General features: G+C 45.2%; 1 protein-coding gene across 1 annotated transcript; it reads right to left on the bottom strand.

The window, feature by feature from the left end:
* Positions 1 to 56: 56 nt before the first annotated feature.
* LOC310879203 (delta-like protein D) lies at positions 57 to 10,003 on the bottom strand. The gene is made up of 12 exons (XM_083793681.1): positions 9,494 to 10,003; positions 9,036 to 9,338; positions 8,237 to 8,297; positions 6,881 to 7,138; positions 5,376 to 5,436; positions 5,105 to 5,235; positions 4,591 to 4,760; positions 4,217 to 4,433; positions 3,928 to 4,101; positions 2,775 to 3,525; positions 2,287 to 2,521; positions 57 to 1,834 (listed from the first exon to the last, which is right to left on the bottom strand). The coding sequence occupies exons 1-12, from the start codon at positions 9,545 to 9,547 to the stop codon at positions 1,829 to 1,831; spliced, it is 2,421 nt and encodes an 806-aa protein (XP_083649807.1). The 5' UTR covers positions 9,548 to 10,003; the 3' UTR covers positions 57 to 1,828.
* Positions 10,004 to 12,500: the final 2,497 nt, after the last annotated feature.

The raw sequence follows: 12,500 nt of genomic DNA, 5'->3' as shown, positions 1-12,500 counted from the left end.
AACACAAATAATTACACAACTTAAATTAAAATAATACATCCTCTTTTTTTACAAGAACATTAGCGAAACAAAAATATAAGGAAAACATGATGGACAGCATTTCATAACCAATGGATGAGCATCATTGTACGTCCACTGGCCAATAGCAGAAGACTGGCAGTGATGGTGGGTGGGAATGGGCAGTGCATACATCAACACCACGCAGTCATGACCATATCTGCACGCTCACTCATACAAAACACACGCACGCACGCACGCACACACACACACACACACACACACACACACACACACACACACACACACACACACACACACACACACACACCTCCATAGTGCAATGAGGTATTGGCAGTTAGACTAGTCCATTTCAGCAAAGTCCTCTGGGAAACACTACAGCAGAGTTTGGGCAATGTTGCACTTAACAACTTCTCAGACAATGCTAGCAAGCAACATTTGCCAAAGGAGCTGCTTGTGTTGCACTCATTACATAAAATCAGAAAAATGTCTGGAATGTCAGGACTCAGGACAGAAGAAAAGCAGGAAATAGAAGGGAGGGAAGTCGGGTTTCCAAAAAGCCCTGAAATCCTGAAAAGAAAGGAAATAATTTTGTTCCTAAGAATTTGATCGATTTGTTGCGGTTTTTCATTTATTTCCCTGCTGTTAGGAATGTTGCCCAATACACTGCCTAAAACATGTCCCTGTGCCTCAACAGCTAGGGGTCAGGGGCCAGTATGGCCCAACAGATCCACATCGGATCAATCTGCAGTCACTACTGGAGTCTATTCTTTTCTAGTCTACTTTATTCTTGACTGAGAGCCAGCTCAGCCAACAGAGTCTCTGGCAGCATCGCAGAGCTACAGGTGTGTCTGTTGCAGAAGTCCATCCATTGTTCTCCATTCAGCCAGAAGATCACACAAGGAGTGGTCAGGCTATACCAGCTGGGCAATGTGCGTTGTGTGTTCCTCCATGCATATCAAGATTACTTTGCAGCATTTCTACACTGTAAGAATGGATCCTTATAGTGTTGTTTTTTTTGCTGTGTACCATGGTTAACACTATACGCTCTGCACTGCAGCACTACACACACTGTAAACCACTGCACATAACAGTATACAGTACTGTACTATAACAGTACTTAAGTTCTCAGTACTGCAAAGGTACTACACAGTTTTTTCAATCAGTACTCCAAAGGTACTACAATAAAACTTGTCAACATCCAAGTCAGTATTCCATTCTTCAGAATGAAAGAGTTTTTAAGATTATTTTTCATGGCCTTCGGAGCTCATCTTTGCACTCATTCAGTACTAACTTCTGGGCTGACGCAGCATAAGATAAGTACTAAATCAGGACTCGGGACTGGTACAAGCGTTAAGTCCCCCGTGTACTCCATCCTTGAGAGAGCAGAGCACAGTAGTTCTTCATCCGTTCTCCAGCATTCATCAATTGTACTGGTTGGGTAGCGTTTCAGTACTAGTTCTGTGACTGTGTTCACGATACAAGTACTAAGTCTTATAGCACTTGGGCCACCGTACTGGGTCAACATTAGACCTACGTCCCTCGGTGGTCAAAACTGTCCCAGTACTCATCCATTGTACTAGTGCAGCAGTGAGTCCATACTAAGGCAGTACTAACTGAACACTCTCTTCCAGTATATCTCAGTACTGTGAGATTCCATGACAGCAGTAGCAGGGAGGCAGCAGCAGCAAACGGCAGGAGTAAAACCTCCTGGAGACAAGGTGAGCTCTACTGCTCATGGCTGGTTTGGACTGGCTTTAACCAGATAACACCGTCCTGATCCGGTATGGTCTGGACTGGTACATTGGTATCATACCTGGAACGCAAAAGGATAATTTGTTTAGAATTCTTGTATATTTGCTGTATTTTTTTGTTTTGTTTTAGCATTGTTCATGGCATGACATTTTATTCACTTTAATGATCTTGTACAACGCTATAGAGTGGTGAATTTTATGATTTGTACTGATATGCAGATTTTTTTGTGTGGGAATGATTAAACCCCATTTTGGGCGGGAACCCCTTTTGGTGTTAGCATTATGTTATGCTTTAGCTATTGAAAAGTAGCAGATCCAAAAGTTCATAGCGCGCCACCGAGTGGCGCGCTACGAGCTTGTAGATCTGCTATTTTTGAAAAATCGAAGAACGACTGACATAGAAACATAGCTTTTTCAGAAAACTGTCAGGATTCAGAAGACAATTTTAGAATCTGATCTCAGGTCAAAATGGGTTAAAATGGTGTGAGGTTGTTGATCTGTTGGCGAAGCTCACCTCTGTCGCTATAATGCACTCATCCTTCCGTTCAGAGAGGACGTAGACCGACTGGTATTTAGTGTCCGTGGAACACTGGTATTGACCGTCAGTGGAACAGTGATATTTAACGTTGTTCGTCGAAGGAGGTTTAACGTCAGTCGTTGAGTTGTACTTCATGTCGACTGATATTGACTGATATTTGCTGTCGCTGCAACATGGATTCTCCTCTGCTTGATGCCTTTCTGATGCATTACTGTGGAAATACAGAACGGAAGGTCAGCACTGACATCCTTTATAAAGAACACACGTTTTAGAGTTCAATACGAAATACGAAAATAGCATAATTTTATGTCGTGATGTGATATTCATATAAGATGCTTACATGTCACTATGGCTTAGGCTTAGATTTAATGCATATATGGTTTAAAATGCCTTTCAAACATACTTGTGTACCTCTTTAATATATTCGTAACATACTATGTTATATATTTTGTTGAGCTGTGTACCTGTTTAGTCTCTTCCTGTGTCTTTCCTCTGCATCAGACTCATCCACAGTGTCACATCTTGCCACCAAGACACCCTGTTCCTCCTCCTTACAAAGAGACAGCTCCTCCGGCCTCAGCTCGTGGACCAGGTTGTATTCCAGACTAGGGTAGCGAGTCTTAAACCCATTTTTAATCTCAGACCCACTCAGTCCGCTGAACCCACTGAGCCCACTGAGCCCACCCAATGACCCGGCCAGCTCAGAATGGTAGTCCACCTTCTTGTTGGTGTTTTTAACGGACGCCGTCAGTGTCACGGGCCCAGCTAGCTCCTTATCGCTGCGGAGGCAGTTGTTGGCCGTCGTCAGGTTGTTCATGGTCTCGTGGCTGTCACTGTGGACACTGTCACCGTGGTGGCTGTGGTGGCGCTCCTGTAGCTTGACCCGAACATAGACCACCAGCACTGAACAGCCAATCAGGATCAAGAGAACCAGGAAGATGCCGGCGCAGACGGCTGTCCAGGGGAACCTGGCGTCGTCGCTCTCCTCATAGTCGTCGTTACCATTTTCTGGTGAAGAATAACGACGGTCTGGTCCCTCGACCACTGGCTGGCCCCTTGGAGCCTCCGGCAAGAGGAATTGGCAGTTGCGACCGCCGTAGCCTGACGTGCAGGCACACACGTAGCGGCCTCCACGCTCGTGGCAGGTCGCCCCGTTGTGGCAGGGACCGTGGTGGCACCGGGAGATTGGGGAGCTGCAGTTCCTGCCTGTGTAGCCTGTTGGATGAACACAATTGTGAGCAGAGAAAGTTAATTTACTGCTAATGTTCTACAGTTCAATTTAACGTTTTTATGATTTGTTCTATGGTTTAATCCTAGAGCATTTACTTTTAAGTGTTATATGAATAATGTTTATCATTGCTAAAAGTTATATTATAGCTTGATTAAATTTCACTTGATAGAACAAATAACATGTCTAGAATTTAGTCAGGATGGCAAATATAATTTTGTTTATTTATGGTCATGCCATTACAAAATGTTTTTGGTGGAATACTTTTATGGCTCACTGCTGCATGTTTGTGCATAGACTTTTGGTCAGGAGCAACATAATCTCCTCAACAGTGATCTGTAGCCACCCTACACTTTTTAAATCAAAGATAAATATATATATTTTTATACCTGGTGGGCAGTTGCAGGTGTAGCCATTGGCTCCTTCTTGGCAGGTCCCGCCATGCTGACAAGGGAAGGCTAGACAGTCCCCAGAAACAACATGGACGTCTTCACAGTTAGGTCCTGAGAATCCCTCAGGACACTGACACAGGTAAGAGTTAACCAGATCTACACATTCTGCACCTGGCAAAGGAGACGGAGAAAGAGAGTTAGACATCTGGCAAATTATAGCACAGATATGTATCCAATACATACAGTATATGACTCAGATAATGTGAAGAGAACAATATTAACATACCATTAAAACAGGGGTTGGATGAGCAGTGGTCAATTTTCTTCTCACAGTTGAAGCCGACGTACCCCGTGGGGCACTGGCAGAAGTAGCCACCCTCAGGGTTGTCTACGCAACGCCCGTCGTTGAAACAGGGCCCGTCTGCACAGGTCATGGCACTCAGCTCACAGTTCTTGCCATAGAAACCAGGTGGGCAGGTGCACTTGTACGAGTTGTCCAGATCCTATATAGGGAGAGAGGGGAGAAATTACAACATTAGTGACATGATTCTTGCTATGGGGATCGATCGATTCATCTATTCATCCATCCGTTCATTCCGTTTTTAAAATTTCCGGGGTGACTGTGACTGGGATTTACTGTGAATGTGTTCCAGGACTTACAGAGCAGCTGCCTCCATTATGACAGGGGTTCCCAGAGCATTCGTTGACCTGGATCTCACAGCTGGCACCGGCATATCCGGGGGGACAGGAGCAGGTGTAGCTGCCCTGGCCAGTATTGGTACATGTAGCTCCATTCATACAAGGTTTATGGTGCGTGCAGTAGTTTAGATCTGTAAACAGAAAGACAAAAAGGTTTAGCATAAATCCTTTATGCACTTTTATTCTCTTTTTGCTCTTTTTAGCCCTCTTTCTTTTCTTGAAATATATATTTTTTACAATTATTCTGTTGCTGTTATATATTATCTATGCTGCATTGTCTGAAGGAAGCCAAACCAAAACGTAAGTTTCACTCTCATGTCTGTAGCTCTGTACACAACATGTAACAATGAAGTAAAATCTTGAACCTTGAACGATACAGACTCAATGGGTGTGAATCGGTCCCAGGGCTATTCCAAGATCTATTTGAGGGTTAATTATGAGACCCTGTGATGTTGCCCTGATTTTGTGAACTCACCCTGATTGCAGAAGAGCCCACCCCATCCCTCCTGACAGTTGCACTGCCAGGGCTGTTGGCAGGTGCCATGGAGACAGCCAGGGTAACGGATGCAGTCGTCACAGTAACGCCCACTGTATCCCACGCGACACCTAAAACACAACAATAGATTCCATCAGTAAATAAGTCAGTCACACACTATTTTCACTGACATTTATTTTCAAATTGAACAAGACTCCCAGATATGCAGTTAACACAGTGCTAAACGGATGTCAAGTGGGTAGGGACTTACTTGCACTCTCCAGGTTTGTCACAGAAGCCATGCTCTTCATCACAGCCAGGCAGACAGAGTGCTGCAGAGAAGGAGATACAGAAAGGTGAATCCTGGGAACCGTAGTGTTAGGAAGACAACTGATAGGAGCAAGATTTAAATAAGTGAATTTGGGTCCCATCCTGGAACCTATAATGAATAGTGTAATACAACCAGAACTTTGGTTCTGTGCGGGTCAGAGCAGAAACGGTCAGACACGACTGTTTTGAAACAAAACATGAGTTTAGAAAGTCTAGCCAAGATCGTGCTGTCCACAGGGCTACTGCAGCCCCGGTCACCAAGGGGATAACCAGCCAACCAGCCCTCTCCTTTAACACGGCTGCTCTCTAGCACAAAAGGTTTCCACACAAAGCACTCTTTCTCCCCCCTGACTGTGGGTCAGAAGTCCTTTTTCTCACCCTTGGCCCCTCTTCTCCCCTGCTCTACTCTCATCTCCTCTCCATATTCTCCTCTCCTCCGTTCCTCTCCTCTCCCTTCCTCCTCCACTGGTGCTCTCCTCCTCTCTCCTCACCCCCCCCCCCCCTCCTCCTCCTCCTCCACTGGTGCTCTCCTCCTCTCTCCTCACCCCTCCTCCTCCTCCTTAACTGGTGCTCTCCTCCTCTCTCTCCTTACTCCCCTCCTCCTTCCTCCAGGGCCAGCTGGCCTGTGTGGAGCTAACCACCAGACAGCTGCTCTATTGTCTCCTCTCACCGAGCAGCTGCCCCCTCCACAACAATACACAATCCCATTCAGCCAATCGCCAGCCCCAATCACAACAATGCAGAACCCCCGCTCGGCCAATCGGGGAGGAGGGCTGCAACGAGGAGGCCCCCAGTGGTCTAATGGAAGGCACGCGGCATGTGAATTACTGAGGAGCCACCGTGGTTCATTAGAATGGAGGCCTCTGCTGCTGCTACGGGGATAACTAACTGACGCCTGTTGCACACGGGCCCCGCATTAGGGGCCTGAAACGTTTCTAAAAGTCAGTAAAGTGTAAAAAAAAAAAAGAAAAGAAGAAAAAAAAAAAAAGACGAAAGTGTAGATTCACTGTTGTATACATTTTAAGCCAATTAAGCCAAAACATTTTTTGAAACTGATAAAAAATATATATATATTTAATTATTGAAAATTAATAACTTATCTTATCATTGAGTTACGTATGTAAACCCTGGGTGGCCGATAACTATATATCTTTATATATACCGGTAAGTAAAAACAAACCACCATAGTGATTTTATTGGTGTGACATAAATGGGATGAAGCGCTGAAGGTCATTTAGCTTAGTTTGCATGCACGTCAACACACTGTACATGTTAGTAACATGCCTCATCTTAAGGCCTATTTATACCCCAGTTTTAGGCGATGAGGTGATCACCTTTTCGACGGTCACCTCATCACCGAAATACTGGAGTATGAATATGCCTTTACCCCTCACCACATAATAATTATAGGTACAGTAGTTACTTTCTTGTATTACTAATACTCACGTTCAGTGCAATACGCTCCCTTCCAGCCCGAGATGCAGATGATTTCTCCTCGCTCGCCGCAGGTGAAGTGTCCGAAAGCGTCGTCCCTGGGACGGCAGAAGACGGAGCAGCCCTCGCCGTAGTAGTGCTCGTCGCACGTGAAGCGGTACGCGTAGCGCAGCTCCGTCCTGCCGGCTGACTGCAGGTCTTTGGACCATTCCTCCGACACCGTCAGGTGGCGTTGTGTGGTGACCCTGCCGATCAGATGCTCTGGGTTCTCTGGAAGAGTCAACACCACTGTTCATTAGCACTACTTATTTAATACTTTATAGTTATTCACTACTAGGGGCCGCTATCATGTAAGGCTTACATCGTATAAGCCACAATGAGCAAAAGAAATATAGCTCACAATGCATTGCCGCTATTTTCGTGGAATCTTTGCCTACCGTACATGCCCAGAATTGGGACATGAGCATTGATGTGGTTAAGTAAGATGCATGGCACTGCTTTGTTGGCAAATTATTAAATACGTAATTGAGTGTTCAGTTACGTTACATGGGATGGAGACCAGTTAGGCATTTTGTTTTTATACCTGCAATACCAACTATTGCTGTTTTGACGATATTCCTAATCAGGACAAAAAATCCCAATTATATATATTATAACCTTTTCAGTGTTAGTCAGTTTGTGATATTATGGAGAAAATAAACACTGATTGCATTTTGGAGCCAAGATTGATGCATGTGCTGCTGTGCAAAAGAGGCAATACCAAAACACTGAAAGTTATTTACAGAAGAGCAGAAATACACCAAGTGGAGTGTTACGCACACACATGCACGCGCGCACACACACACACACACACACACACACACACACACACACACACACACACACACACACACACAGCTTGTTATTGTCTTGCTGAGTGGACACATGAATTATAATGACATGATTGTGATGATTATGATTTGGTTCTTGTGTTTGTCTTATGCCTGTGTTTATTGTGTTTTACAGTGTTGTTAATCTGCTTTGCTGCAGCACAAATTGTCCAATTTGGGATATAATAAACTTAACCTTGAACCTAGAACACCCTCACATTGCATTGCAGTGGCCAAAACTCATTAAGCTCTCAATGGGCACTTGCCTGCCAGAGTCATATGGGGTTACCAGGCCTTCTAATGTGTCTAGTCTAAATGTGAACAGATTGTAACCATGTGACCCAATTAATATTTGCAATTATTTAAAATGTGTATCTTGTTGGGGTTTTTTTCCAGCAACATGAAAATGAGTGAGCACTAGTGGAACTGGGAACCAGACTTGATGGCATACACCACTCATTATTAAGACTGCTGGTCAGCCTTTCTTTCTGCCACCCACCTGTTGTCAGGTCGTCCAGGGAGTCCGTGTGCAGAGCCTCAATGATCAGTGAAAACGTTCCCTGGGGGGGGGGGGCGGGGGGGGAAGGAAAAAAATACGTTTGAGACACAAGAAAGAGAGAGAACAGCTGCCAGGGAGCAGCCTGCTGCTGCCTGGAGCCTAGCTGCTGCCGCACAGCAGCAGAAGGCTAATAGGAGGGCTTCTCAATAAACTTCACACACAGCCTAATTCCCCGACCGTGTTGATTAGGGGCCTAATAGGGGCGACTACCTGCATCCACTTTTACACCTCCGCAACCCTCTCACACCAACACCGTCGTAAAACCAAAGGAGGCGGAATTTCACGCTGCGCTGTCAATGATGTGCCAACTCGGAGGATGTTAAATTTCCCACCACCCCTATTCGAAGCAGCAGCGTTTGGGGGAAGCCCAAGCCCCCCCCCCACCCCCATCTTATCCTGTCCAAGAGCACCGAAACACTACAATAGACCCTCTCACACTCTGTTGACAATGACCCTCACTAGTGGCGAGTTGGGAGGCATCTGTTACTATGTCAGAAATAATATAACCCCTATTATTAGGCTACTAGTACTACACATTTCCATAATACACCCATCCAACACCCATGTCTGATGAGATGATAATTAGGCTGAAAAACTCATGTACATCAAGTGGGGACATTTGATCACATTTAATAGGATATAGCCTATTGATTTATACTGCTATATTGGCAGTGCTCTAAAATGAACACAATATCACAGATAGTCTATAATAATAATGGATGATTGGATGTCCACTCACCGGCCATGTGAAACTGAATGGAAACCGGATGGGGTTCGTGAAACTCTCGGCGTTGGTCTCGGGCACCTGGAAAGAGTTGGAGCCGAGAACGGGCGTCACAGATCCGCCGTATGTGCAGGGAGGCTCGGGCGAAACGTTTGCCTGGTAGTGCTTTAGGCAGATACGGAAAAACGTCTTGCATTCGCACTGCTGGTACCCCTGTGGGGGCGCAGAGCCCCTGGCGCAACAGTTGGCGTTCCCCTGCACCCCTTTCTTATTGAGGAACTCTTGTAACTTCAACTCAAAAAGCCCAGAGCACAAAACCTGTAGAAATAACACAAAACATAATGAGCTCTGCTATTGTTCAAATGTATAGACTATAAACTTTAATTTTGGAGTTCGATTTTTCACAAATTTAACTAACTGATAAACAAGAGCAGTTATAGCCTAAATCACTCGAGCTTGTTTGTTTTTTTTACCTGGCAGATGAGTAGAGAGAAAGTGACAGCTAGGATCAGACACAGGCGTCCCATTGTGTCGACAATTCCGTCAAGAAGCAAGCAGTGAAAGTTCCACAAGTCAGTGCTCCTCTGTCTCAAACAAGCATGGAGAAAGTTTTCAATGTTTCCACTTTGCAATCAGAGTCAAGGTATATATTGAGTTGTGTCGACTCAATGAAAGCCAAGGACAGGTTCAGCAGACGTTATTGAACTCTTGGGCTCCTGGAGAAGATGCGTCTCTTTGCTCCTCCGTAGGCCATGAGAGACACCGCGAGCGCACAGAAATAAGTTTACACAGTGTAGAAAGTAATCCTCATCAGACCAGCAGCAGAATCCTTTTTGGGTAAATGTGGATGAAATTCCTTGTGGAGAAAATAATTCCAAATAATATCGAAGCGCGCTAGAAGGAAGGGAGAGACGTATATAGCTCTCGACAGCCTTGTTTATTTTTCCACTTGATTGATCTTACACAAAAAGTCTCCTTTCTTCCTCGCGTCTGTCTCTCTCGGTAAACGTGCGTGTGTGTGTCTCATGTGTCTCTCAACCTCTGCCGACGGTTTTATACGGCGGGGCTCGCACTGGCAAAGGGTAATAAGATGCAAATGAGCCCCCCTCCCCTTTCCCTCCCTCCACCACAAGTCCGCCCCGGGACCATCACAAAGAGAGAGAGAGAGAGAGAGCTAGGGGAGGGGGTACACACACTTTTCTAAACCGCCCCCCTCCCCTCTCTCTTTCTCTCAAAGGGCAGACCAAATGGCCAGTGAGCTGTTAAATGTGCAACAACCCCCTTGCCTGATGCCAGGCTCTTCCACAATATAAATGGACTGCAGGGGCCATTTACGTTCCGACAAATTCTTTAAACTCCGGACAAAATCCCTAAACATTACGGCATCATATGACATCAGAGATAGAGTTGTATAGCCTATACGTAACGCAGCATCGTGGTTAGAACGGTAGGCGACTAGGCGTGTATATAGTTGGCAGGCTGGCCCGGGTATAGTCCCTCAGACAAACTATCCGGGCCAGCCTGCCAGCGAGCCAGCCTTTCCAACTGGGTTATAGTAGAGACCATCTGCTCTGCAACATTCCGATGCTGTGGTTTTCTCATGATGATCACAACAACACCCCGACACATATATCCCACTTGGTTTTCCAGCTATTCTCATTTCTTACCCCAACCGTTCTCAGATTTAGACTTTAGCCTATTCATGCTTCGAGCGTCCGCTAAAAAACGACAAAACTGTTGAAATGTCACTGTGCGTAATGTGCGTAACGGGCGGCTACAATTCCACTTTATGGATTGCGCTTGTTTTGTTTCCCCTGCCCTAGCCTATAGTCGTTATCGCCACGTTCGTTTCATCTATCAGTTTTCACCGCTTGTGTATTTGATATGTTTTACCGCAGTTCTGGCTGGGGCAGTAAAGAGACCTAGCTGTGTGTGGTGGTGTGTGTCACTCGCGTGGCTGTCATTAAGGCACATTGTGATGGTGGACGGTGGGTGACGGAGGAGGAGGGAGTACATTTTTTTTTTGTGCTTTCAGCTGTATGGTAATTCAGTCGGCAGCACCTGCTCTCTCACAATAAATGCAACACCAGAGAGAGTTAGATAGAGAGAGATAGGGAGAGAGATAGAGAGAGATATGGAGAGAGAACCACATGCACACGACACGGTGCACAATCTGTAAAAAAAAAAAAAAAAAAGAAGACAAAAAAAAAGGCTTTATGTGGCGCTGCCGCGCTATAACGTCAAACTTCAACAGGCAACACTTGTATGATTTGACTGTTGCATTCCATCTAGGACATTTTCATGTAGGCCTATATGGAAATGTGCTCGTGTAATAGCCTAGGCACATCTCCCACAAGCATTATAGGCCTATAGCTAATATAACACGCGCGCGCGGGGCAGCCTATATAATAGACGTGGAGAGCGAGGGGAGCAGGGTGGTCCAAGTCTTAATTAACATCACTAATTGAAGTTGAGTCGTCGCATTATTTGGCGCGCGCCCACGCATGCCGCAGCGTCACAACTTCTATAGGCCTAGGTTGCTATGCATTGCTGTCCACTCCAAGCAAGCATGCAGTAGACGAGTTATTTCTCAAACATTTGATTGATAATGTCATTTTATATATATTATTATGAAATCCTATTATTTTTGGGCCAAGCACCATACACAATAATATTTGAGTTGTTAAAATGGTTCATACCATTTTCTTGTATACGGACTGCTCACAACTTGTATAGCATGAGGGCTGTTTCTGACCTTATAAATGGCATATATTTTCAAATAGATAGGCCAGGGTTAAAGTGGTTAAACTGAGTTTTGATGCTCTAAATTTAGCAGGGACCCCGGAGGAGAACCCACCGCCCGGAATGCATAGATTCCCACTTTGACAACCACTGGTCCAACTCCAAAGGGCTTTCATTCACAGCCAAACACTTTCTAGACAATATTCTACACGTACCACCACACCACATTTATTGTATTGTCCTAACCTGTTAGCCTCCCCCAGATTTTCTGTTTCTCCAATAAATGGTTGACCTTCAAATCACTCTTAAACGGTTTCGGAACAAGAAGAGCATGATGCTGATTATGCTTTACGATATAAGTGCACATGTGGGGCTTCTTGCAGCCTTTAGCCTGTTGAGATATAGCCTATATTATGCTAATGTTTAGAGCTGTTCGATTATTTTAACCAGTCGATTAGTTTCAGGCCCTCTCTCTCCCATTTCTATATGGTGCGGTGTAAAAGCATTCTCTTGAAGCCTTTCATTTATTTACACTCATCTCAACTCGTATCCCCAGTCCTGTCACCCTCTCTCCTATAGCCTACACACTCCCTGGATTAGGCCAATATAAAGTATAGAGGCTATACCATCAGTCATTCATCACCATGACGTGGCACACATTTCCGATTACGGCAGCAAAGCGTGACAGAACCCCCCCCCCCCCCCCCACCACCACACACACCCAACACAACCAACCCT

The sequence above is a fragment of the Protomyctophum parallelum genome (genome assembly GCF_964188405.1).
Source record: "Protomyctophum parallelum genome assembly, chromosome: 2".
In the NCBI taxonomy this organism is placed as follows: Eukaryota; Metazoa; Chordata; class Actinopteri; order Myctophiformes; family Myctophidae; genus Protomyctophum; species Protomyctophum parallelum.
This window is presented reverse-complemented; position numbering and strand designations above follow the sequence as displayed.

Bases quoted from the DNA above. Each gene is read 5' to 3' on its own strand.
- LOC310879203 (XM_083793681.1), bottom strand. From the start codon at position 9,547: ATGGGACGCCTGTGTCTGATCCTAGCTGTCACTTTCTCTCTACTCATC. The intron at 9,339-9,493 runs GTAAAAAAAACA...TTATTTCTACAG, and splicing joins TCTCTCTACTCATCTGCCAG to GTTTTGTGCTCTGGGCTTTT. The intron at 5,236-5,375 runs GTAAGTCCCTAC...GTTGTGTTTTAG, and splicing joins GACAAACCTGGAGAGTGCAA to GTGTCGCGTGGGATACAGTG.